The sequence below is a fragment of the Heloderma suspectum genome, chromosome 4 (genome assembly GCF_057233095.1).
Source record: "Heloderma suspectum isolate Gila_16-S chromosome 4, 16-S_ref, whole genome shotgun sequence".
Taxonomy (NCBI): domain Eukaryota; kingdom Metazoa; phylum Chordata; class Lepidosauria; order Squamata; family Helodermatidae; genus Heloderma; species Heloderma suspectum.
Window position 1 is genome coordinate 212,432,866 of NC_139461.1, and position 25,703 is coordinate 212,458,568.

General features: G+C 41.2%; 2 protein-coding genes across 3 annotated transcripts in view; one reads left to right on the forward strand and one right to left on the reverse strand.

Annotated features, from left to right (window-relative positions):
- Positions 1 to 25,703, reverse strand: part of TNNI3K (TNNI3 interacting kinase) — a 268,089-nt gene that overhangs the window by 21,305 nt on the left and 221,081 nt on the right. For both annotated transcript variants that reach the window (XM_084852224.1, XM_084852223.1), the window contains one exon: positions 2,670 to 2,729. In XM_084852224.1, coding sequence (XP_084708350.1) covers positions 2,670 to 2,729 — 60 coding nt within the window. The remainder of the gene's footprint in view (positions 1 to 2,669; positions 2,730 to 25,703) is intronic.
- Positions 6,012 to 23,653, forward strand: LRRC53 (leucine rich repeat containing 53). Its single transcript, XM_084848286.1, has 4 exons — positions 6,012 to 6,099; positions 13,840 to 14,646; positions 18,345 to 18,878; positions 21,312 to 23,653. The coding sequence occupies exons 1-4, from the start codon at positions 6,012 to 6,014 to the stop codon at positions 23,651 to 23,653; spliced, it is 3,771 nt and encodes a 1,256-aa protein (XP_084704412.1).

Consider the following 25,703-nt stretch of genomic DNA (forward strand, 5'->3'; position numbering starts at 1 on the left):
TGGGCTAGATTACTGTAATGCGCTTTATATGGGTCTGTCCTTGAAGATTGGCCAGAAACTACAATTGGTACAGAATGCAGTGGCTAGAACCCATGTAAGAGCTAGGCATTTGGATCGTATTACACCTATTCTGTGCCAGTTACATTGGCGGTGAATTCATTTCTGGCCCCAATTTAAGTTGTTGGATTTAGCCTTTAAAGCCCTAAAGAGTTTGGGACTAGGTTTCCTAAAGGGTAGCCTGCATCCGTGTGAACCCGCCCAAGCTTCAAGATCAGCATTTGATACCCTGCTCTCTTGTCCACCAGTGAGATTTGTAAGATTGGTGAGTATCAGGGACAGAGCCTTTTTTGTGGTGGCCCTACATCTTTGGAATGCCCTTCTCTGGTGTTTCCTGTGACACTGGCTGAATCTACACATAGCTGTTATACCATTATCATACTGTTATCATAACTTTTGGTACACATGATGGTATAACTGCTATGTGTAGATTCAGCCACTGTTTAGGTAATTAAAGGACCCATTCCCAGCTTCATATGAATAGTGTGCTTCATTAAGATGGTTTCTTACAAAACAGTGACAGCACCTTCAGCTCTCTCCTTGCTTCTCTAACATTCTGGCACTCTCCCCCCCCCTTCCTGTTCCTCCTTCAAACTCCACCTCCCTACTACTGTTGGTTTGAGTTCTAAACTCCATACATATTTATACACCCAGGAACTGCATATGGAGCCTTCTTTGCTAGTCTTTCAGGGGATTTATAGAATTATCTATTCCAGTCTGAATTTGATTGTAGCATGCTTTTAACTAAGGTTTTATCTGCTGCTTCTGCCATCTTATGTGTTACCTTAATGACTTATTTATTGAATGAGTTTATTTTGGGGATTGATTTATTCTATATTTTAAAGTGAGTGTGAGTGTTTTACCTTGAAAAGCAGGCTAGAAATCTATTAAATAATGAATAAATAATAATGTGATAGAAGCATTGTTGTCTGTAATATACGTACATCATTCCAAAAATGGGAGCCATAATATTTGATGATATCAAGCTGCTTAATAATAAGGCCTAAAATTAGACAATATGTGAAACACCTGATTACATTCCATGTATCTGTTATTTTACTGGGATTAAATAGCAGCTGTGGGAGAAGGGAACATATTCACCGCCATTGGCACCAATAACAGCTTCCCTTCCTCAAGAAATAACAGCTTTGAATGGATTACATGTTGCATATCATCATCTAATATGGTCCTGAGTTAGACCCCTAAGTTCAGAGGTGAGCAATGTGTGGGCTGCATGCACCCCTGTCCCGCCACCCCCAGTGTGGCCCGGCAGCTTCCTGTCGTGCTGCTGAAATTTGTTGCCGCAGCAAAAAAATAGCCAATTTGCTGCCGATTTTCAGCATCAAACTGCTACAGAATGCTACAATGGTCAAGTTTAGCTTGAAACCAAATTTAGCTTGAAAACAACTCAGTGGCAAATTGGCGTTTTTTTGCTGCTACCATTGAATTCTGCAGGGCGCCAGTGGTCATGGCAGGAGTGCAGCTTGCTTGCAAGGAGCATCCGGAGAGTAAAAAGTGACCCTGGATCTCCCAAAGTTTCCTAGCTCTGCCTTACGTCATATAGGCCAGTACTGCACGCCGCAGCCTTCCCTAACCTTGTGCCTTTTAGATGTTTTGAACTACAGCTCCCATCAGTCCCAGCCAGCATGGCCAATGGTCAGGAATGTTGAGAATTGTAATTCAAAACACCTGGAGGGCATCAGGTGGGGGAAGGTTGCTCTGTTCTGATTGGCAGCAGCTCTACATGTTCTGAGGCAGTGGCTTTCCCCGCCCTGCTCCCTGAGATCCTTTTGCAACTGGAGATGGCAAAGACTGAATCTAGGCCCTTCTGCATACACAGCATTTGATTTACCATTCACTTATAACCCCTCTCCTTGAGCAATATCTCCCCCTCCACTTCCCTCCTGCTGTACAGTGTGGTGAATATTGACTTTGGACTTGGAATACTGCAGTTCAAATCTTTGCAGCCACTGAAGAGATGATAGGCTTCTCTTCTGTTTTCTTTTTATAGGCTGCTGTAGGGAATATGAAAGAAGTATTGTTGCTTGAGGTGTGTACACTCATTCCCATTATTGTTTCTGGTAAAGAGGTTATGTAGATTTTTGTAATGCTTCAAAAACCTGCAAAATCTATTCATTCATTCATTTAATTTCTATACTGCCCAATAGCCGAAGCTCTCTCTTCAAGCAGAGATGACCGATGAACAGAAGGAATTAGTGTGTTGTGTACACCATGGGGAGTTATGTCTCTTTCACACCACCTTCTAATCTAAAGTGGTAATCTAATTAGTTTAAAATCATCTAATCTAATCTGATCTAATCTAAACTAATCTATTATTATTTTTCTCCCATCAGGGAGAATAATAAGAACTTCTGATCTTAGGTTTTATTGATGAAGGGCTAGCTTTTGTTTCTTCAGTTTTTAATGATATTTATTTATTGTATCTCCTTTGCATCAAATAGCATTCGTTATAGCAGAGCAAATCAGCTTCAGAAAACTTGGTAGTGCATCTTGAAAAATGACTGATTTTCTCAGTAAGCAATCAACCAGTCATCACAGTTGCTCAAAACTATGCATTCACATTTCCCGAGTGCAACAGGTTATGTTGTTACCTCTATATTGCATAGGCATTCTTCTAATTTGGAGACCACTTCAGAAAATTCAGGTCTTCCCTGCAAATATAATGACACAATAATAATATAAGTGTATTGAAAATGAAGTATGTTTTGCTTGAAGACCAAAAGAGATGCTGTGCCTTTCACATTTTCCTTTTTTTCCCATATATTTACAATTTCTGAAAAGCATTTGACCTGTGTTGACAACACTGCTGTATTTATTATGAATGAAGAATAATTTCAGTAGAACACTAAACATTTTCCTGAAATATTGTGCTTAGGGGTGAATGGTGAGGTAGCCAAGTTTCCAGATGATACAAAATTATTTATGATGATGAAAACCCGAGCAGACCGTGAAGAGTTCCAAAAGGATCTTTCCAAACAAGGTGAATGGGCAACAAAAATGGCAATGAGATTCAGTGTGAGTGTAAAATGATATACATTGGGCCCAAACAACAACAATGCAATTTCACATATACAGAGATTAACCTGAACTGGTCAGGGCTTTTGGGGGGTGAGTTCTTGGGGATATCTCCAGGAAAACATCAATTCAGTGTGCAGAGGTGGGGGGAAATCCAGGTGGCAGGAAAACAGATTGAAAAATAAAATGATTAGTACCATGCTAAGGGCAGTATTCAAAATGGCACTAGCATAAGGGAGCTCTGGTGCAATGCCAATAGCATTAGCTTGTGCAATGGGTTTTTTCTGGGGAATCCCATTGTACAAGCTAACACTACTGATTTTGCACTAGAGGTCCTTTATGTAACATAATCTGCATTAGCAGAATGACATCATTGCATACTGCCCTAAAGCTATGGTGTGGTATTAAACTATGTGGTTGGTTCCATATTTAACCATCTTCATGGTAGACTACTGAAATCAATGGGATTTATGGCACTCATAACTAACTTAAGTCCCATTGATTTCAGTGAGTCTATCCTGAGGATGACTAAATCTGGAATCAACCCATGATATGGCCACACATCACACATTTGCATGTTCCATTTTTGTTGCCCCATGTCAAAAAGGATATCCTAGAACTGTAAAAGGTGGAGAAAAGAGAAGCCAAAGTGATCAAGGAGTTGGAGCATTTGCCCTCCAAAGAAAGACTGAAGTGTTTGGGAATTTTTAATTGAGGGGGGAAAAACTCCACACAACTCCATTGGGAATTGGCTATGAAACAGGGTTATGAAATAATGAATAGTGCAGAGAAAGGGGAGATAAACATTTCTCCCACTCTCTGAGAATAGTAGAACTTGGGGTCATCTAGTGAAATTGATTGGTGGTAGATTCAGGAAAGAAGTACTTCAACATGCATTAATAACACACAGAATTCATTGCCACAAGATGTGGTGATGACTACTGCCTAAGATGGCTTTAAAATGTGATTAGACACATTCAAGGAGGATAAGGCTATTGGGCATGATGATGAACCAGATGGATCTTCCAAGTTCAGCAGCAGTATGTAGTATGGTTTGAGGTCAAACAACAGGGAAGTCCTCTTGCTTCCATGTCATGCTTCTCAGTTTTGCAGAAGCATCTGAACGGCCACTGTTGGAAAAAGGAAGCTCTACTAGATACACCAGCCTTCCACTGGTGCCCAGTGCCAGTTCCATGTTTTTGAAGGCCCTTGGCATGACACCCTCAATGGGGCCCCTGCCTCAGTGAGTCTACCTTCTCACCAACATTGTCACCAGTTCCTGTTGCTCCTCCTCCTCTTCCTTATCACTGCTACTAACTAAAGAGAGCCAGTGTCAAGGGCTCCTTGGAGGGCTCTCTCAGTCTCATCCAGTAGCCAAGTCCAGACACAGACAAAGGGATTCTTTTCAAAGCTTTATTCTTCTTTTACAACTTAACAACTCTACAGGTAGCAACTAGATCTGAGCAGCACAGTACCTATGCCCTAAGTTGGAACAGTTGGTCCCCATTTGAAAGGGAATTACTGGCAGACCCCTGAATTTAAAGACTAGGGAGAGTCCCTCCCCTTTTCCCTTGGATCCTCTGGGCGCAGCCGTTGTTTGAGCGCCAACCGGGCACTACGCCTCCTTTCCGCACCCTCCATCTGGCACCGCTCTCTGCGTCTGCGTCGCGCGTCCACCAAGACTGCTTCCCGCACTTGATCACTCCCTGGACTGCTTTCTAATCTAGGAATGCTGGTGGGAGGAATCTCCGTCAGCTGCGGGCCTTGGGAAAGAGGAGCACGCTCCTCTCCCAGGAGTGACTGCTCTTCCTCAGAATCAGAACTACTCTGGGATTCTATGGGCTCAGTGTCCACCCTGACAGCCAGGAAGCAAGAGGGCAGTAGCACCAACTGTGTATCCTTCTTACTATCACTTTTCTCTGGGCTACAGTGAAAGGCTGATGAACAAGCAGGTTGCAATGGTGAAGAGGATGAAGAAGTCCAGGGAGCTCTTGTCAATGGGCCCCTGCTGGGGTGTGGGCCATCAGCAGGAGCCCAACCATGTCTACCTTTGAGGCTGGCCCTGCTGGTGCCCTCCAGATGCGTTGGATTGCAACTGCCATAATTCCCAGCCAGCATGGCCAATTTTATTGTGTGAGCCTTTTTCTCAATGGCCAATAGTCATGCTAGCTAGGAATAATGGGAGTTGCCATCCAACACATCTGGAGGGCTCCAGATTAGGGAAGGCTGTGATAGACAATTGACTCTCTGATCCAGCAGGGGTCATCTTATGTTCCTACTACATGCTCTCATCCACTGACCAACTTGCATTGTATTGTGAATTTGTGTGTGATGTTCCTTCTACCTGAATAAACACGATTTTTTCCATTGTCCAAATTACAATTCTACCAAAGTTTTCAAACATAAAAATATGCTTAACGACCATTGACTTTGATGGAGTCTTAGCACATGTTCAAACATATTTGAACTAGATACAGGATGCTTTCCCAGCTCCTGAAATTTTCTTTCAGTAAAAAATAATGAGGCTTCTTTGATTCTCAAATATTGCTTGCCTCACTGTCCAATAAGTCAGGAAAGTCAAATAGTTAGATTGCAAGAATGTGCCTCAAATTCATTGTTAATTTTCAAGTTCCCAGAATTGGAAATCTGGTTAGTTCATTTCTAAAATCTAAACGTGTTTACTCATAAATGAAAACAAAAATGGAAACGTATAGTTCTTTTTCCACCCGATAAAATTTGCCAACATCTGACTTTTAATATATTATAATTCTTTTTAAAGCAATGTGATCACTGCTTAATTTACTTCACTGCTGAATGCACTTTATAAATGAATAATAAAAATGTCAGTGTGAAGATATAGATATATATATACCCTTTATTTTTCCCTTTTAGGTGCATTGCTCATTCTGCTTGCTGTGATGATTCAGTTAATTGCATCATGCCCCTCTTCATGCGTGGTATGCTCTGAAGATATTACTCTGTGTCAAGGATTAACATATATACTAGGTAACTAAGTACAACAATTTAAGAGAGCTGATATTTATTCTATACTGTAAGCTCACACAGCACAGCTGTAATTGTATTGACTGCGTCTTGTGCCTGCTGCTGAGAGGTAAACTTTCAGAGAGCTAGCCTTTCACATTTTGACTGAAGAGTGATAGCATTGTTTCATTTCTCTTTGCCTAGAGGCCTTATCCAAACTATTCGAAGCCCTTCAGAGGTAATTGAAAACCTTTGTTACTGAGAACAGAGTCATTCCACTCAGCCAAACGCTTTAAGAAAAACAAAATAGATCATTTTAATAAGTTTTGTCCACATTTTGTGCAAAGTTCAAGCTGTCCGCTGGCTGAATGAGCTATCAATTGCCTTATAACCCTGCCAAGGAATCCTTCAGCATTAGCAAGATTAAGTGATGTACCAATGATACAGATTAGCATCATACAGTGCATTATAATTCTGAAAGAATGTGTTTTTTCCCCTCTTGGTGCTAAATGAGCTGTGGAAATGCTAACAAGATACAGTGGCTGTGTTCATTACATATTGCTTGCTTAAGTCAACAATTTAATAAGACACCTGATTAACAATTTCAAAGCAGAGTGTGGTTTTCATGCTGATTCTTAGGAAAGGAAAATTTGCTTACAGCAGTCAGCAAAAAAGATCCTTGCCTAATAGTTGTTAAAATCATAAATAATGACCCACAGGACAAATCCTGCTTTTCACTGGCTGTTTTGCTATATTATTCTCATTTTGCATATGATGAGACGAGGAAAAATTAAAGGATCCAAATCTAATACTGAATGTAAATTCAGTAACTTCCAGAATTCTGTGATGCTCTCTGTGTGCCTATGTCTCCTATTCCCATGATAAATTTGCCAAATAAAGTGTATTTTGGTAGAAAAGCACTGAAACATGGGCTCTACACTAGGTTTATGGCTTAATGCAGTCAGTAGGACTTAAATGGATGTTTCAAGCTATATACTGTATTTAGTCCATGTTTGGCCCCTGAGAACCAAAAACATGAAAGAAATTGATACTTTTCAGTGGACCAATCAAATCTTCGGAAAGTTCTTCCTTTGCCAACAAAAGGACACCATTAATCCTAGTTTTAAAGTTAAGCATTTGACTATATTCTTCACTGAAAATGCTTATGCACATGGATAAGATAGCTCAGGTCTATCACGCTGTTCCTTGGCAAAACACATTGGGTTCGTTCCAAATTTAGTCATCCTCAGACTAGATACATGAAATCAATGGGGCTTGTTAGTCATGACCATCCCTTTGATTTCAATGGGTCTCCTCTGAGGATGACTAAATCTGGAACCAACCCATTGTCTTCTATAAAGCATGGTATATGAAGAAAGTTATGAGCAGCAACAGTACTGAGCCATATTTGGCTTTCCCCACCACAACGGGTCATCTGTGCATTGAAAACTGAGTGAATATAGGACAGCTGTCAGTGATGAGTCTATGTTGGAGTCAAGCTATTAAACTTTAGAAATAAAGGTGACATTTATTGCACGGTATATTTATCACATGACCACGGAAGCGTCTTTGGACAGCGCTGGCTCTTTGGCTTAGAAACGGGGATGAGCACCGCACCCTAGAGTTGGACACGACTGGTTGGGGACACCTTTACCTTTATATTTGTCACAACATCTTCCATGTGCTTTAGTTGCTTAATTCAGTATGAGCCATAATGAACTACTAGTTCTACCATAACACCAATACAATTACTTCCAGAAGTACTCCTCGGGTATCCACTTGTGAAAGCATCAGGCTGAATGGGCACCCAAATGATCCAATGAGCCAAGGCAGGGTTCCTGGATAGATAGCATTTACAGCTTGCTTTGTTACAAGTAACTTGCATAGTTGAACCCTTTGCACAAAATATATTAACTGCATGCCCTTCAAGATGGGATCTATTTAAGTGGAATCTTTCACTGGAGCAAACTGTAAGAAAGAAATCCAAAATCCACAGTTGGGGAATACTTGATTAGGACCTGCCAAAATTCCACAGAAATGTGCAAGCTTCTGAGTTCTTCAGAATTCTTCATCAGGCTAGGTGGTACAAAAACTGGGGTGGGTGGGTTGGGAAGAGACAAAAAACTCCAAGCGTGGCTATCTTGGGCTGTGTGTGTGTGGGTCTGTATATTCTAAGAAACAAGAATCTAAGCTTTGAAAGCCAGTGTAGGACTTGGTTAGAAAACTACACTAATATAAGAAGGCTTCTATCAGGCTCGAAATAGGCAGGATGGTGCTTGCCTCAGTAAGCATTCCCCACCATGTAGAAACACATGTACCACATGAGTTGAGCTGTGTGTAGAGTTAGCATGCCAGCAATCGATGACCTGGCCAGGTGTGTCACTGCCTTGCTAACTTACCTAAATAAGGAGTAATCCAAGTGTTAAATGTATCTATCCGTTATGGCCATTCATGGAATACTCATGCGGGAAAGTGCTTTACCCATGGCTGCCATTGTGTCTGCTTTGGCTTTTAATGAGAGGCTAATTTGGCTGTGGGGAGAGAAGGGCCCAATGATTTTAAGCCCTAATCAAAATCAATACAAATTAAGCTTCCACTTTGTAAGATGAATTCCCTGACTTTGAAACTGTTCTACGTGGAAGAATTGATGCCAATTTAATTAAACCACACTGTAATTGAATGCTGTGTGAAAGTCAGTGGTTTCCAGGGAATAATGTAAATGTTTCTTTGCTTGCTGTTCAACACCCATGAGTTTGCATTCAAGGTTGTGCTTCGAAGGCAGTCCAAAACAATGCTGAAAGTATCCCATATCATGCTGTCTATGCATACCCAGAAATACGTAAAATATAATATTTTCTCATAGCTTCAATTAGTGGGAATAAGGATTGCTTCATAAAGGCTATACATTTCTGGACAGAGTTCCTGGGTGTTCATAGCAATCACTTTAATAAGCTAATAAACTTTTAGGTTGCATTTTATAAACAAACCTGACACTAGAGAGATCAAATCTGAGATATGACATCTCAGTTTTCAACTCATTTTAGTCTTTGTAGTGGCAGAATTAGTGAGAACCTTGTAGGAATGGAGCTGAACTTGAGGTTCAGATCCAGGACTGAACTGAAGTTAGATCCAGAACTAGGGAATTTGCCCAGAACCACTATTGCAAGATCAAGATTGTGGTTCAGATGAAGGGAATGTGAATCAAGAAACTGATTAAGTTAAATGGCTAAGAAACACCAAAGCTAGGGAATGATCAAGTTATGTAAGACTGGGATAGGAATAAGTGAGATTAGATGAGATGAGGGTGTGTGTGTGAGTGAGAGAGAAAGGAATAGGAGCTGAGGAGAGAATCTAGCTATATGCAGTCCAAATAGGCCCAGCCCAGCAAGTTCTGCTGCCTGAGACAGAACAGCAAATAGTACCCCTCCCATTCAAGCTGCATAGTACCCAAGTGTGGTCAAGTTATTTTGGCCCCTTGAAGCAAAAGTGTAGTCAAGTTATTTTGGCCCCTTGAAGCAAAAAAATCCCACAAGCACCTCTCCCCAAAAACAACAGCAACATTACTACAACTAACAATTCGCTGCCCTTTGATAACAAAATCAGCTGCCTGAGGTAGCCACCTCCCTCTGCCTAATGGTAGGGCCAGCCCTGAGTCCAAAGAAGAGTCGACAGCCTACTGCTAAGCCTAACTAGACTACTGGCAGCTAGCTACTTCCTGTTAATGTCTTATAGGGCAGCCAAAGCAAGCTCAGTGGATGCTGCCAGGTCTGTGCACCCTGCTCAACGCAAGTGATACTGGAGAAGTTTTCCATTATATGGTTTCTGGTTTCAGTAAGACATTAAAGTTACAAATCTCCCTAAAAATGAGGAATAAGGGATTGAATTAGAGATGCTGGTTTCGTGAGTAATTCGATTGCCTTCAACCAGCAACTGTACAGCATAACATTTTGGTGCACATTATTATTATTATTATTATTATTATTAGCCCTCTAACCACTTGTCTAACAGCTTCACCTTAAGCTTTTGTGCTGGAGTGTATACTAAGATCAAGAAGTATTATTCATCGATGGCACACCTTCTATGCTTTTGCTATGAGGAACACTACATTTAAACATTTATATGCAGGCATTGCAATGTCTAGGATCCAACTGTTACTGTATCTTCATTTGCAAGCAACAATGCATTGTATGTAACTGCACTTCTATTCTGCCTCATGAAGAATTCTGTGTTTATTTGGGTTAGTAAAAAAAGTATCACTGTACCAATAATTGGCAAAAGCAATGGAAGCTTGCTTTCACAACCATTCTGCCTCATTCTAACGAGTCTAAATGTAATCATATGATAAAGAATTGTTAAAATAATGGTCCTGTCATGTTAACCCATAATAACACCAACTTTAATCTTGCAAACATTGCTACTCAGTTAATGGCAGTGCTGTAGTCAACCACTAGTCATTATTATTGCCACTCTATGATACGCAGGCTATGGCAAGGCTAATCTTCTTGATCCTATAGAGGATTTGTTTAAAAGCAATATATATCACAGCAGTGGGGCTGTATTCAAATGCATAACGAGAGTCCCATCGGAAATCCTCCAAGGCTTCAATAAGAGAACAGATCCCCTGTCAAGTTTATTACATTTGCCTGAGGCAAATACAATCCATATTGTAAAGGGAAAACAGTAAATGACCTCCCAGCACAGACAAACATTAGCCTCTGTATGGGATAGCTCAAGTGAGAGGCACTACTCAGGGGAGACCCTTCCTGGGAATAGCAGGGGTGCATCAGGTCAGGACTGAGGCAAGGTGGCTGCACAGCATGTGGGAAGATCAGACAGTGTTTGCTTCCTGCCCCATGCTCAACTGAAAGTGCTGTTTGTTTCTCACCTCCGTTAGAAAGAGGGAACATCCTCTTGAATATGAAAGCAATAATAATAGTAATAATAACAACTTTGAGATCTTGTGGAACGGATGGTTTTCTGTTTCTAGAACAAATATGTCATGGCAGAATACAGGACACAAAATATTGATATGCAGGGAACAAATGAGTGTTATTGGAAGCTTCTGATGAATTTAGGCCAGCATCTGAATGAGCATGGGGCCTGAAGTGGGAAAGCTGGCTTTGACTTAATCCTAGGGATGTATGGATGGTGTAAAATCCGTCCCGTCTACATCTTGTGGATTGTCAGGCACCTTTCATTCCATTGTCTGCCCATGCCCAGAAGTGGATTTTGGGGGTATCCGAATTTGTGCAAATGCGCATTTGCACAAATCTGTACATGCAAAAAATGTGCAAATCCCCCCCACGCACATTTTCAAGCTTCAGCCTACGGGAGAAATGCGCATTTTGGCAGTTTCTAAATTTTGCATGATGATATTTGTGCAAAATTCGGGAAAGTTAGAAAATCAGTCCACAAGTCCATGGAATCTGCCTGTCAGGGGAAAAGCCAGTCAACTGCAGAATCTGCAGGTCAAATTCATGAAAATCCAAAGTATTTGGTTCCATTGTGGATTTCTCTGACATCCCTAGTTAAGCCAGACAGAACAGGGAAACAGATTATGGTATTCAGTTGAAGAGTTTGGCATAACGTATGGTGATGCTGCTCCAGTTAAGGGAGCAGCATCTGTTTCTATTGTATTTGTCTGCTCTTGATTTATTGTGCTTAGATTCTGGAGTGAAAGGTCACAAGGAATGCCAGATAGTATATGCATAACTTCTGCTATTGTATTGGTTATATAGCATAAACCCAGGAGGTTCCAAAATATTGAAAGGAAAGAGAGGACAGCCCCGCCTCTTCACTTCCTTAAATTAGGAAATAAGGCCAATCCATACAATTTCACATCTCAAGGTGAGCTTGGGGCCTTGTAATGCAGTTCCACCAGGAACCTGTTCTGAAATATCATGTGCTGTATGGCTCCACCAGTAATATTAGGTATGAAGTGAAACCATTGACAAGAACAGGTTCTATGCAGATTTCTGCCATTATCCATCTGCCTGAATAACTGGATAGTAGAAAGATAGTTGTGGGAATCATCTACCAGAGTAAAGGTGCTAGGACATATAATTCCATCACCACAATGTATTGCAGGTCCCATGATACTCAAAGTCTTGGTATCAGGCCGTAATGTTGTTAACAGCTTTTAACTTAAGGTGCTTCTGTACACTGCGCATGGGAGGCAATGCTTTTCTGCAATTACTTGGAAGTGGAATTAAAACAGAGGTTCCACACAGCAGTAAATATACTGCTACAGTATCCAGGAATGTCCTTTCCCACAGTCAAGATCCCTCTATAATGCCTACTCGTCGCAAGTACATTCCATTTAGTAAAGGTTCTTTCAAATGCTAATTGAAATGTCTCGTGTTCTCAGATTTAGCCCATTTTATCACTTCCTGTTGATCCAGGCCTGGGATTAGTGAGGAATAGCCCCTGATTTGCCTCCTAGAAGCTTTCTAGAATTGCCCCGATGTCAATTTCTCTTCCAATGTGGTGGCAGGCTTTAATTACTGATTCCCTCTTTTTCTTCTTGTTTTTAGTAGAGAAATAGTGCTATAAAAAGCACTAGTCAATTTAAGAATAAGTCACTCAGTTGACCTATTCTTGTATTGCGTTTCATTGACCTCCCTATCCTGTTCAGATAACACAACAAAACTACCGTTTTCTGTCAGGAATTTGGGGAGACGGAATTAGCAGAGAAACCTATCATCCATCACCTCTAATCTGCATATCTAGTTTCATGTTAACATAATGAAATGCAACGTTCATATTAACCTTGTTCTTTCGAAAATATTACAGTTAAATGTGAAACCTTCCCACCAAAACTTAAAAAAAAAACAACTGGTGGAATTTCATGTGACTTGAAGAAATAAAGACTGTGGACTTGTCTTCTTATTCCTGACCCTAACCCTAACCCTCACATCAAACTGAAACATCTCCCCATCCACACAGTACGCTCAAAGACACTAGGCAAGCTGTCTTAGATGACCACTCAGCCTGTCTGCCCAAGCTAGGCTTTACTGAAGCCCTGGTTCCAGCATAGGGATCCAGATCTTACCAATCCAATCCTAACCTGAGGCTTAAGCTTAACCCTAACTGTCACGTGAAACTGAAACATCCCCCCATCCACATGGTATACTCAAAGACAGTGGGCAAGCTGTCCTGGTTGACCACTCTGTCTGCCCAAGCTGATCCTTTTGTATTTTTACAGCGTATTTTCAAACTTGCTATATCTGCAGCCATGAGGACTAGAAACGTAGGTTTTAAAAACCTGGCATTTTCAGACTTGTGAGCCATGCAAATGTGCTTTGATGGCTGCATGCTATCTATGGAGCTTATAAAGCAACAAGAAACTTGAGACACTTTGAAGACTAATGAATTTATTCTGACATTGGACTTATGTTGCCCTCTCCAGCTCTATATGTATAAGGTGAAGAAATTACAGCACAATCCTATCCATGTCTACTCATAAGTAAGTTCCAATGAATTCAGTGAGGCTTGCTCCCAGGTAAGTGGGTATAGGATCACAGCCTCAGTGATTCATCAAAATGATGTTTTATTTCAAGAATGCTGGTATATAATTGTGTCAATCAGAATGGGAAGGTTTTTTAGCAAATGAAAAAGTATTAATTCCCCTCTTTAGCAAATGAAAAAGTATTTTCCATCTGTAACTCCATTAAATATCAGTTGGCTAGCATTAAGGCAGAGGATATGAACTGCCAACCTACATGTACACAGAAATATAACTACATTTCTGTTCCTTTCATACAGCTGCTCCTGCATCCACAAAAGCTTTGATAATTACTGATGGAAGTATCAAGTCAATTGAAGGTTTTAACTTGTCCATCCTTCTCAATGCAACTTTACTAAGACTCAGCAGTAATGGGATTACAACCATTAGAGATGATGCTTTTCTTGGACTTAGAACACTGAAGACTTTACTTCTGGACCAGAACCACATATCAAGCTCTTCTATCACATACAGTACATTTCATGAACTCCACAAGCTTCAAGTACTGGTGCTGAGCAGCAACATTTTGAACAGCATTCATGGAACCTGGTTCAAGAACATGAAGGACCTTATTAGACTCCATTTAAATGGAAATCAGCTTACTAGCATCACAGGTGACAGCTTTGAGATGGCAAACCTTGGCAACCTCAGGATCCTGGATTTATCAAACAATTTCATTAATTCCATTGCAAAGGCAGCCTTCCATGGCCTCACCCAACTGATGGAGATCGACCTTTCAAGAAACAGACTAGCCCTTATTCCTGACACATTTTCCTCACTCACTCAGTTAAGCCTTCTAAGCTTAGACCAGAATTGGTGGAATTGCACATGCAAACTTTATGATTTAGCCTCCTTTCTAAGGAAATACGTGAATTCCTCATCAAGGACACTCAGAAATGCTGACAACATGAGCTGCAGAGCTTCTGAAAACCCATCAGTGATCAATCTACTTGAGCTCACAGAGGTCAACTGTAAGTCTGCACTTAAACACCCTCCTGGCATTTTAAAAAACAGGAGAAGGAACTATGGGCGAGACGTTGCACTGGTAGCTGTCTTTTCCTTCCTAGGTAACAATTCCTTTACTATGTTTGTCACCTGCTCCATTCTGAACTTTTTTTTTTTAAATGTTTGGACTCCATTTTATAAACAAAAACAAAAACAAGGAATCTTAGACTCATAAGGCCAGAAGGAACATGAGAACCAGCAAATCCAACAGCTTGTTCCTAAGTAGGACCCTCTGTGTCTTACTATTATCCAGACCATCACAGTTTGAAAAGCTCTCAGTTAAAAGCAGGTGACACAAGGGTTTTGTCAGGGATTGGTTTTGCCAACTGAGTCTCCTGTTCCCATAAGCCACAAGGCAGCTCTGTCAGTCCTTGTGCTATTTCCTGCTACTCAGTATAGTAGGCTGAGTGGTGGACAGGTGATGTGCAAATTCCTTCTACCTCCCGTTTTTCCTTTTTTCATTTTAAGACTTCTTCCTTCCCACCCTTGTAGTTCAGTGTTAGAAGGCTGCCAAATTACAGCAGAAGAAAACCTCTCATGTAGAAAAGCCTTAAAATAAAGTCTAAGGGCCAGCATTACTGAAAGGTATGCTTGAGAAGATGTTGTGGGCAGACACTACTGCATAGTGTGCTGATTCCAGTGTTTCCCCATGTTGCATTGTTTTTACATCACAGAATAAAACAGGAGATCTTCATGAGTCCACTGCTCCCATGTTACACTGCTTATGTGACTAGACTGCTTGAGCAGTGTTTTTGCACACATTTGCCTCCAACATATCATCAGAGCCAACTCTCACATGTTATGTGGCACTGTTGCCTCTCTGCTACCAGAATATTTTTTATTTTTATTTTGGAAGGGTGGATCAATTACTCCTTTGATATGATCCTGTGTTCTGTTCACCTGACAATACAGAGTTCCCTGTCCTTGAACAGACACATGTAAAAATATATCTTGGAGTCAAAAGTGTTGCCCAAAGCTATACCATTGCCTAAAGCTATACCACCTCAGGCTGTGATCTCATTTCATTTCACAAGCTAAGAAGCGTTAGGCACAGGTTGTAAGTGGAAGGGAGACTGCCAAGATGAAAACAAGACTGTGAGGCCACTGGATGAATTGATAAGTGATATTTCTCCTCTGGAGCCAGACAGAACCAGTTACTCCACTAGCTTTTTATTTTGAATACCGAAGCAGCTAGAGATATAACCAAGCTGAAGACATGTAAAACGACCCAAGTTTTCCTTCTTACTGCTTGGATTACTTCAGTCTCACTGGTACATTATTGAAACACACACTAGCTCAAATTTGCAGATGTGTTTCAACAGGTTCACATAAAACTAGATGGGGAGGATGATATTTCAGGGTCTCATCATGACAGGACTAACATATAGGGAGTGTCTAATTTTCCTGGGTGGGTTGCATCTTCCATGGCACTATGGCAGAGTAGGCAGGACGTTATGACTTATCCCAGGGAACCTGGGTTCCAATCCCACCCCGGCCAAATATTTTTATTTTTCAAGGCAGCACAAGGAATTTGTATGTGTGTGATCTCATCCCCCAGTTACTGCCTGTAAAACCTGATGGACCTATAGCTAGTATTATAATACTTTCTATATTTATCCTGACTAATATTGCTGGTACCATACTGCAGATAGACTAGTGAGGAAAGCTGCTTTTTATTTGGTATTCCCCAGGTCACACAAAAAGTGACAGTAGCTGTGTGGGCGAAAAGAAAAAATCCTACGGAAAACTTCCAAAATTCTTATCATTGTAATACTTTTATTAGGCCAACTCAAAGGTCACAAAGTACTGCACATGCTTTTTGGTTCTTCAGAACTCTCCACCAGACTCCACGGCTTGAACATCATCCACTCCCCCACCTTCTTTTCCTTTGTTTACCGTCTTCCTTGATGGATAGTTCTGGAAAACTCAAAAGCTTGAATCACTGTGTTTTGTTTTTACTTTTGACTTGGCCTAGGAAAAGTTTTAGTGACATGGATTTTTGAAACTTGCTTTTTATTTAACTGTTAATATTGGTACCTGTACAATTTCATCACTCCCTGTCCATATGAGTCTTCCCTGTGTTTGTAAGGACCTGAAGAATACACGTGAATTTCTTTTCTTTTTTTAAATCAGCTTTTAAAGAACAATAATTTTTATCACTCAAAAATAGCTTTTATTTTAAATGAATTTGTTTTGCATGGTGCAGTGCCCCAGAGATTAAGCCCTGGTGTAGGTTTTGCTTTCAAGGAAGAATATACATTCTCAAGGAAGAATATGCATATTCTACCTGCATTTGCTTCTTGACATTTGGGAAGTAGGGAGGATAACCCGAGGGAAACAGGATAGTTAAGCTGCAGGTTAGAATAATTTCTAGAGTCATTCACAGTGGTGTCATGGTAAATTTTGAAGTGCAAGCGCTCATCAGACAGTTCCCATATCCATACCTCCAAGGGAAGTCCAAAAATGCAGGCAGCTGTGTGGATCCATATCAACAAACCAGTTCTAGCAGTTCTCATCTCCACCAGGAACAGGTCTCTGGTGAAAAATTGTTAATGGGTCTTATTTCCCATTCAAGACCAAGCCACCACAAAATACTTTGCATTACAACAGGGAACAATATATTGTTACTGAGAAAATTCATTCCATCCCAAGCTACTGTGAAGATTGAAACTAAGCTCAGAGGGAACAGGGAATTCTGAGAGGGGGTGGCAGATGATGCCAGCATCTCTGCTAATCAAAAAGTGCTGGCACTGCATTCCTGCGAGTCCTGGCTCCACTACACCACTGGTTATTTGTAGAGATCCAACCTAATAGAAGTCAAGTCCTCAGCCTTAGGATCTCAGAATGCAATATTGAAAGGAAATACAGGACAGATAAGGCAATAAAGGGTATGGAGTCATCTTGCCTTCAACTGAACTGAAACATGAACTACACCAGGGCTTGGGGAAAAATTGTGTGTGGGGGCCAGAGGTGGACCCCTCTATGGGCCTGCTGAAATGCCAGCTGAAGTCACCACACCTTGCCAATGAAAACATTCCTGTAGAGCTGGCGTGTACTTAAAGTGTAGCTCCTTATATTAGGAAGTGCTAACAGATGTGTCCATTTGTTAAATTGATTTGGCTTACTCAATGAGGAACACTTTGTCCTTGATGCTTTTCCTCTGTACAGTTTTCCTGATCTAAATCAAACTCCTCTCCTCTGCCCCCCACCCCCACTACACACACATACACAAAGCTGCTACAAGTCTCATGGAACAAAACATACAGCTATGATTCTTTTTAAAAACAAAACAAAAACAAAACGCATATAACCTTTCTTTTGTGGACTTGACTTTCATTTGGATGGTGGTAGAGAACCGTTCATGAATGAAAAATTACTTTTTAGAGGCAGATTGTGTATGTCCAGACTTTAGGATTTCTTCCATGCAGCAACTGCCCCTCCAAATATAAATATTAAATCTATTTTCTCTTTTAAGGAGATCGCAGATATATTTCCAGTCATTACAAATTCATTTCCTCCTTGAATAATTGCTATGGAAGACACTCCACACAGAATGATAGAATTATATAGATAAAAAAATGTGTGGGAATTTAATTGGATTCCTGTGCTACCCCCCTTCCTTGCATTTAATAATCTCATATAGCAGGATTATCCCTTTAGCTATTTTGTTTTATTACATTTGATTTGTATGTTTAATGTCTAATGACCTCCACTTTAATTTACCTGATTTTATGTTTGATAAACCTTGTATTTGTCACAGGAGGTGTTGGTCTCACTTGCCTAGTTTTAGCCCTCTTTAACAGGAAACTTCAACACGGCAAGGCAAATGAACACTCATCAGAAAACTGCTGTTGCAGAACCCTAGATGAATCCCAGTGTGGTCATGAGTCAAGAAATTACCTCACTAAGGGATACTGTAACTGCCACTTAACTCAGGAAAATGAAATAAAGGTCATGCCCATGTTGGGGTCTGGCAGGGAAATGCCATTTTTACAGGAAAATAGCCATCAAGAAACAGTAAAGGCAGAGTCTAAGTACACAGGCCTAAAAATGCCACTCAGAAGCATTCAAAAGGAGAATGAACAGATGAAAACTGACCATTTCTTGTGCCTTAACTGTAGACTGCTACAGTCTTATCCTCAAGGATCTTCTGGGAATACAGCTGTGCCTAGCCAAGCAGATGTACCACACCAAAAGCATTTCCAAAGAAGAACTAGAAGCCCAGAAAACTCTGGGCAGTGGGAGGAAGACTCAATAACTACAAGACTAGAGGAGCATCCAAAATTCAATCAAGGTGAGTTCTCTTCCTGGGAGGGGAAATGGGAGAGAGTGCTTCAGCTTTTACTGATTTTATTTATTTATTTATTATTAAATTTATTAATTACCCATCTGGCTGGTCACCCAGCCACTCTGGGCGATGTACAGCATACAATAAAACAGTTTAAAACAATAAAATTCTACAATAAAAACATTTTCTAAAATACCCTAACCCACCCCAAATGCCTGCCTGAACAACCACGTTTTTAATGCACAGCGGAAGCTCATTAAAGAGGGGGCATGACGGAGTTCCTTAGGGAGGGAGTTCCACAGAGTGGGGGCCACCACAGAAAAGGCCCTCTCCCTCGTCCCCACCAGTCTAGCTGTCCTGGCTGATGGGACAGAGAGATGCTCCTCATGTTGCAGAAGCTGGGGGCTGTGACTTGATGCTCCAGTCACATTAGAACAAGAGAAGTGCCATGTCAGGGGTCACAGATGTGCAAGTGATTAGCTCCCATATCCGAGGTGTGGGCATGATCCTGATGTCAAGAGTAACCCACATGATTAGCTCCTTATATATAATTCTCCCTGTAGGGTTCCTACAGCAGTGTAGGATAGCTGTAATATAAGAACCAGTTCGTAGGGAGGCACAAACATTTCTTTAGATTCTGGGTCTCTCCTAGCATCCAAATGCAAACATTTAACATCTATGTGAAGCTGCTGGGGGCTATCATGAGGAGGTTTGGGGTGCGGTGTCATCAATATGCGGATGACACACAGCTCTACCTCTCATTCAAATCTTCATCAAGGTTGGCCGTAGAATCCCTGTCCAAATGTCTGGAGACAGTGAGTGGCGGGATGGGGAGGAATAAGCTGAAGCTGAACCCTTACAAGACTGAGGTACTTTTGGTGGGAGACAAGAGGAGGCTGGGGAATGTTGACCTGGTGTTGGATGGGGTACGGCTATCCTTGAAAGACCAGGTCCGCAGCCTGGGGGTCATTTTGGACTCCCAGCTGTCCATGAAGGCTCAGGTGTCAGCTGTGAGCCAGACAGAGCAGTATCAACTCCATCTGATATGGCGGCTGCGCCCCTTCCTTCCCGACCATCTGCTCCCATCGGTAGTACATGCCCTGGTCTCCTCTCGTTTAGACTACTGTAATGCGCTCTACGTGGGGTTACCCTTGAAGACGGTTCGGAAGCTGCAGCTGGTGCAGAACACGGTGGCTTGCCTGATTAAAGGCAGCTGCCGGCGAGATCACATCACTCCAGTGCTGAAGGAGTTGCACTGGTTACCAGTTGTTTTCCAGGCCAAATCCAAGGTGTTGGTTTTGACCTTTAAAACCCTATATGGTTCCGGCCCAGCCTATCTTAAGGAGCACCTCCAGCAACACTAGACAGGCCGCTTAACTCGATCAGCCTCGGATGGCCTTCTCTCTGTCCCATCAGGCAGGACAGCTAGACTGGTGGGGACGAGGGAGAGGGCCTTTTCTGTGTTGGCGCCCACTCTGTGGAACTCCCTCCCTAGGGAACTCCGCCATGCCCCCTCTTTAATGAGCTTCCGCTGTGCATTAAAAACGTGGTTGTTCAGGCAGGCATTTGGGGTGGGTTAGGGTATTTTAGAAAATGTTTTTATTGTAGAATGTTATTGTTTTAAACTGTTTTATTATATGCTTTGTACATCACCCAGAGTGGCTGGGTGACCAGCCAGATGGGCAATTAATAAATTTAATAAATACATAAATAAACAAACATTAGAAAGACATTTGGAGATTTATAATTAGAGGAAGGGGGCAAATTCTGGGGTAGAAAGTTAGAGATGAATGTCATTAGTGTATACTGAAAAACCATGGGATGTGATAAGGTCACTCAGGGACAGTGGGTAGAAAGAGAACAGCAGAGAATAGGGTTTTTGTGGACAGGAGGGGATAATGGCAGGGAAGATAGTATCCAGGAACAGAATAAGGGAGGTGCAGAGAGAGTATACCAGGACATCAGGGTATCCATCAAGTGAAATGGAAAGAGAAAGAGTTAAGAGACATGTAGGAAGAGGGCTGGAAAATGGGGTGAAAGGTAGGGTAGAGAAGTAGACACTTCGGAGAGGGTTGTTTCAATTTTAGCACCATAATTATCAGTAGACAGTAGCCAAGAGAGGAGCTGTACCTCTGTATTACCAGGAATATATGATTTTCTGTATAGATAGTTCTGGTCAAGAACAAAGCTTTCTTAATTTCAGTATTCAGTTAGTTCAAATGTTAAATATGTGGCCGCTATGGATGAATTTATTAGCCACTGCTTTGTACTGTAAAATATATTTGCTAAGAGTGAGATATTAGCTAATTGTCCTGTGTTTTCCCATAAGCAGGGAAGACTTTTTTTGGCACCACTGGCATAGGTGTTCCAAACATCTGTTTAGTCAGTGTAAGAGAACTCCCTCTACATGTGCTAAGTTTCAACACTTCTGTTTAGCAGGAATCAGTAGTGACACATTCTGTGGAAGATGTTCAAGGCCTGCATGTGCTTTGGCGAAAGAGAGGTTTGGGAAACAATTAGCAAATGAATTGTGTCAGTCTCCATCTAAAACAGAGAACAATGACTGCTTAAAGTCTTACAGGCAAAGGCATCTTATTACAGCCTTGTCATCAGCCACAAACACACCAGAAGAGTCAAAGGAACATTGTGTGCGAGCAGCATTAGAAAGCCATAGATCACAGTGGAATGATCAATGTGGATCGTTAGCAAGGAGTAAAAATATTACTCCACAGCTAGACACCTTCCTTATCTGTAAATACATAGACTGTGATAAACATCAAGACTACCCAACAGAAAAGAAACAGAACCATGGCAAAAAATTAAGGTTGGAGAAAGAGCAGCATGAAGTTAAGAACAGAAGAGCAGGAGGTTGCTGCATGAGTGATGAAGAGATGCCATTATCACCAGCAATCAAGAGAACATATCAACCCAAGAATGTTAGTTTTTATGTACCTGACCTAGCAACAGTAAAAAAGGTGGATTTGTCAACTAGCAGCTTATGTGAGGAGAGATCCCCTGAGAACAAGCAACAGCATGAGAGTATTCAAAGAAACCCATCACCTGCTCTGGCAAGGAAATCACTTAGCAATTCAGAAGCAAAAAAAAGAGAAAGGAAACTATCTCCTATCCCTGCAGATCCTGGGAAAAAAGAGAATGAACTGATTCAGAAGCATAAAATAAAACATAAAAGATGGGATTCTTTAACTGTGAAGTTAAATTTACATCCCTTTAGAAAAGTAAGAGTCCATCCTGAAAAATGTCCTCCTAAAGAAAACACAGAACAATGCTCATGTCGTCAACATACACAATTGCAACATACTTCCAAGAAGGAAGGAACAAGAAGAAAAACAAAAAGAAAATCAGAATATTCTGTGGCTACCCAAGAGATACTGGAGAGCAGCAAAGTGATTATTTACTCTGAAGCAATTGCTGGGAGACTGCCTGAAGAAAATGGCAAGAATGCAGTTACATCACTCTCTGGTCCTTCTAAGAGTATTTCTGACATGAGAATTACTGAGGGCACCTCACCAGCCAAGCATTTACAAATGCCAAGTTGCACCAGCCAATCACCTCCATTCTCACCAAATGGGACTTCAAGGATGACTGCTTCTGTTACTGCTCTTTCATCTGACCAGTCACCATGTATTTCACAGGACAGAGTAAGTAATATTCCCATATCAGTGAATTCTAGAGAGCTTAAAGATGATGCTACAGAGACTGCAGTCTTGCCTTTTCATCAGAATTCTCTGATGGCTGCTGCAAAAGAAAAAAAACATAGCCTTGCTCCAGCTCTCACTGGCCAAGCAGAAAAACTTGACTTGCAAAAGCCCATCAATGAAGATGATTTTCAGCTTCAGCAGATTACTGAGTCTATAGCACAAGGCATGAATCTAGATCTGTTAAAAAGACAAGATGAAAACCTAACCATGAAAGATGGACTGGAAAAGCATGAAAGGGCTGGACAGTCTGAATGTGCAGAAGAACATGTAGCTAGCATGGAGTCTCATAGTTTTGGGGAAATACCAGCATCAAGTGGACACCAAATTCCCACAGAAAAGGACATAAACAGGCCAAAATCTCCAGATCTCTTGAGCAGTGCATTTCCTAATTCTTATGTCAATGGGCATCTCACTACAAAGGAAGGACTTCAGATACTGGATGGAATTAATGATATGGAAGAATATGGAACAAAAACACAGCAGCTGAGAGCAGAATTAAAGACAGAAAGCAACAAGGAATTGACTAAAATGCTTATCCCAGATACACCAGTGGACTCAGTGGGTCTGAATGAAGAAGCACAAACCAGGGATGAGTGGGAAAGTAACAAATGCAAAACATTTCATAAAAGCATTGTCAAAGTGACCATGATCTCTAATATAGCAAGTGTCCCCAGTTCTCCTGAAACTGGAAACACACACCTGGATAGTAACATCGGTCTTGAAATAAACAATAATGTGCATATGGATAATGACAGTTTTTTGCAAGAAGTTCCGAACAATCAACTTGATGAAGGCAGCAATGAAGGTAAAATGCCAACAACAACACATCGGGAGTCTTCTTTGTTACCAGAGTTTAAAGATGTCAGTTATGAAGAACGAACTGAGATGTCTTGCAATACTAAGAATGCTGAAATCTCTGTTCCCAAGGCTACATTGTCTCCCACATCTACTGATTATAATAAAGAATCACCTTTACAGGTGGAACAAAGCAAAGCTAATATTTCAAATAACATTTATCCTTCTTTAGTTCTCTTCAAAGACAAAAAGCCCTTTTCAATATGAAAATCCAGACTTTCTAACCAGAACAGAACATTTCAAGAAGTCACAGCAATATTTAATGGAAAGCCAGGAACTGCTGAAAGAGCAGAATTCAGAACAAAAATAGGTGCAACTACTCAATAGAACTGTGGTTATAAATTATGGTGATGAAGGCATCAAATGTTTTGTACAAAGATCTCAAACCATAGAATAACTGCTTCTTATTTACATAAAATGGATATACCATACATTAAAACCATCTTCTAGATAAACTAGGATGGTGAAACATGGCATAGGTATACAGAAAGGGGAGGGGGGATTCAAAACCCTATTTTTTCCCCAGGTAACTATTCTTATAGTAGAAGAGTATGTATTTTCCTTACAAAACTTTAGGGGTACACCCAAATCTGGGAAAATGTTATTCAACAAGTCATTACCCCTTCCTCTGCCACAATAACACTGAATTTGTCAGAATCAGTAAGAAGACATTTGTATATCCTCAGATAATGGATCTTTCTCAGTCAGAAATTTCACATATTAAAAATCTTTTGATCAATGAGGGAAGCAAGATCGCTGGTCTTTATATGTGCAATATCAAATATCTAAATGTTTCAGTGCTATGTTACCAAAGTTGTTTCCACACTACCCCTTTCCTCTGGAACTGATGTTTTGTTCATTCACTTTTTATGAAGAATCAGGGTGCTTCCAGATGGAGCACTTCTAGCGCTACCAGTCGAAAGAGATTGTGCAGCTATTCCATCTTTTCTTCCTTAATGGATGTTTTGTGGAAAGAAAAAAAAGGCAGAAGAAGTGGAGGGGAAACATGGGAGGGTTATGACTTGAAGACAACGATATCTGGACTCTTCGTCAAGTTCCATAATTGAGGCAGAGTGATTGCATGATTGTATGACAATAGCATCATTTAGAGCACTCCGATAACTTCATTAAATTGTTGCTGTGTAGTGTTTTCTGTGTTGTCATTCTGTATTTTTTAAAAACTTGAATTGTGGCATTTGGAGGGTGGGTGAGTGAGTAATAAAGCACAACTGCAGGATTAGCTTGTCCAGTGTGGACAGGCAAAGCACTATTAAGCCTTTTAAGAAGGCAGGAAAGAAGAAAGTCTTCATGGGATTGCTTCCAGCACCTTCACTGATGAGTCTCCGGTCCTGCTGGCTATAATCGTGGTGGCATTGGTGAGCTCTGGTCATGGTTGCAGAAGTGTTGTGGAAGCTTGGCCAAACAGCTGCATCCTTAGCCTACTTCTGTGACCAGAAAGAAGGGGACGGGGAAGGAAGCAAGCTTGCCTGCCGCTCTGAGCTAGTGCTGACATGTCAACACTGTGAGGGAGGGGAGGAAGGAAGTATTTTGGTGCTTTTAGCTTCTGCCTCAGGAACATGTGTTCTGCAAGCACCAGGGGGAGGAGTGGGGAAGAGTGTGAATACTGGCTGCCTTGTTTACCACCATGTCCTGTTGTGGGTGGGTGGGTGGGGGGAAGCTGCCTTGGCACTTGGCCTATGCCTGAGGAACCATCTTTGCTGTGCCATGAAAGGTATGGGCATTGCCATGAGGCACTGAAGGACTTTCTGCTTCTTCTCTTCTGTATTAATTTTCTTTCCCCCCCTCCCTTATGTCCACTGGAATTTAGGAAAGGGGAAGAAAACAAAACATGTATTTCTAATAGAAAATAATATTAGGAACCTTGTAAAGAGGAAACGGCTATGTAAAGTTACATTTATTTATTTATTCATTAATTTATTGCATTTATACCCCGACTTTTTTCCTCTTGCAAGGAACCCAAGGCGGCTTACATTATCCTCTTCCTCTCCATTTCATCCTCACAACAGCAACCCTGGTTGCTGTTGGACTAGACCTCTTGTTAGGCTGAGAGCTAGGTTAGGCTGAGAGTCTGTGACCAGCCCAAAGTCACCCAGTGAGCTTCCATGGCTGAGTGGGGACTAGAACCCGGATCTCCTGACTCCCAGTCCAACAGTCTCACCACTATACCACACTGGCTCTCACTGCTTATTGTATCAAAAAATGTCTCTAAGCAGTATCTTATGAGGCAATATCAGCA

Bases quoted from the DNA above. Each gene is read 5' to 3' on its own strand.
- LRRC53 (XM_084848286.1), top strand. From the start codon at position 6,012: ATGATTCAGTTAATTGCATCATGCCCCTCTTCATGCGTGGTATGCTCT. The intron at 14,647-18,344 runs GTAACAATTCCT...TATTTGTCACAG, and splicing joins AGCTGTCTTTTCCTTCCTAG to GAGGTGTTGGTCTCACTTGC. The intron at 18,879-21,311 runs GTGAGTTCTCTT...TCTGTTTAGCAG, and splicing joins GCATCCAAAATTCAATCAAG to GAATCAGTAGTGACACATTC.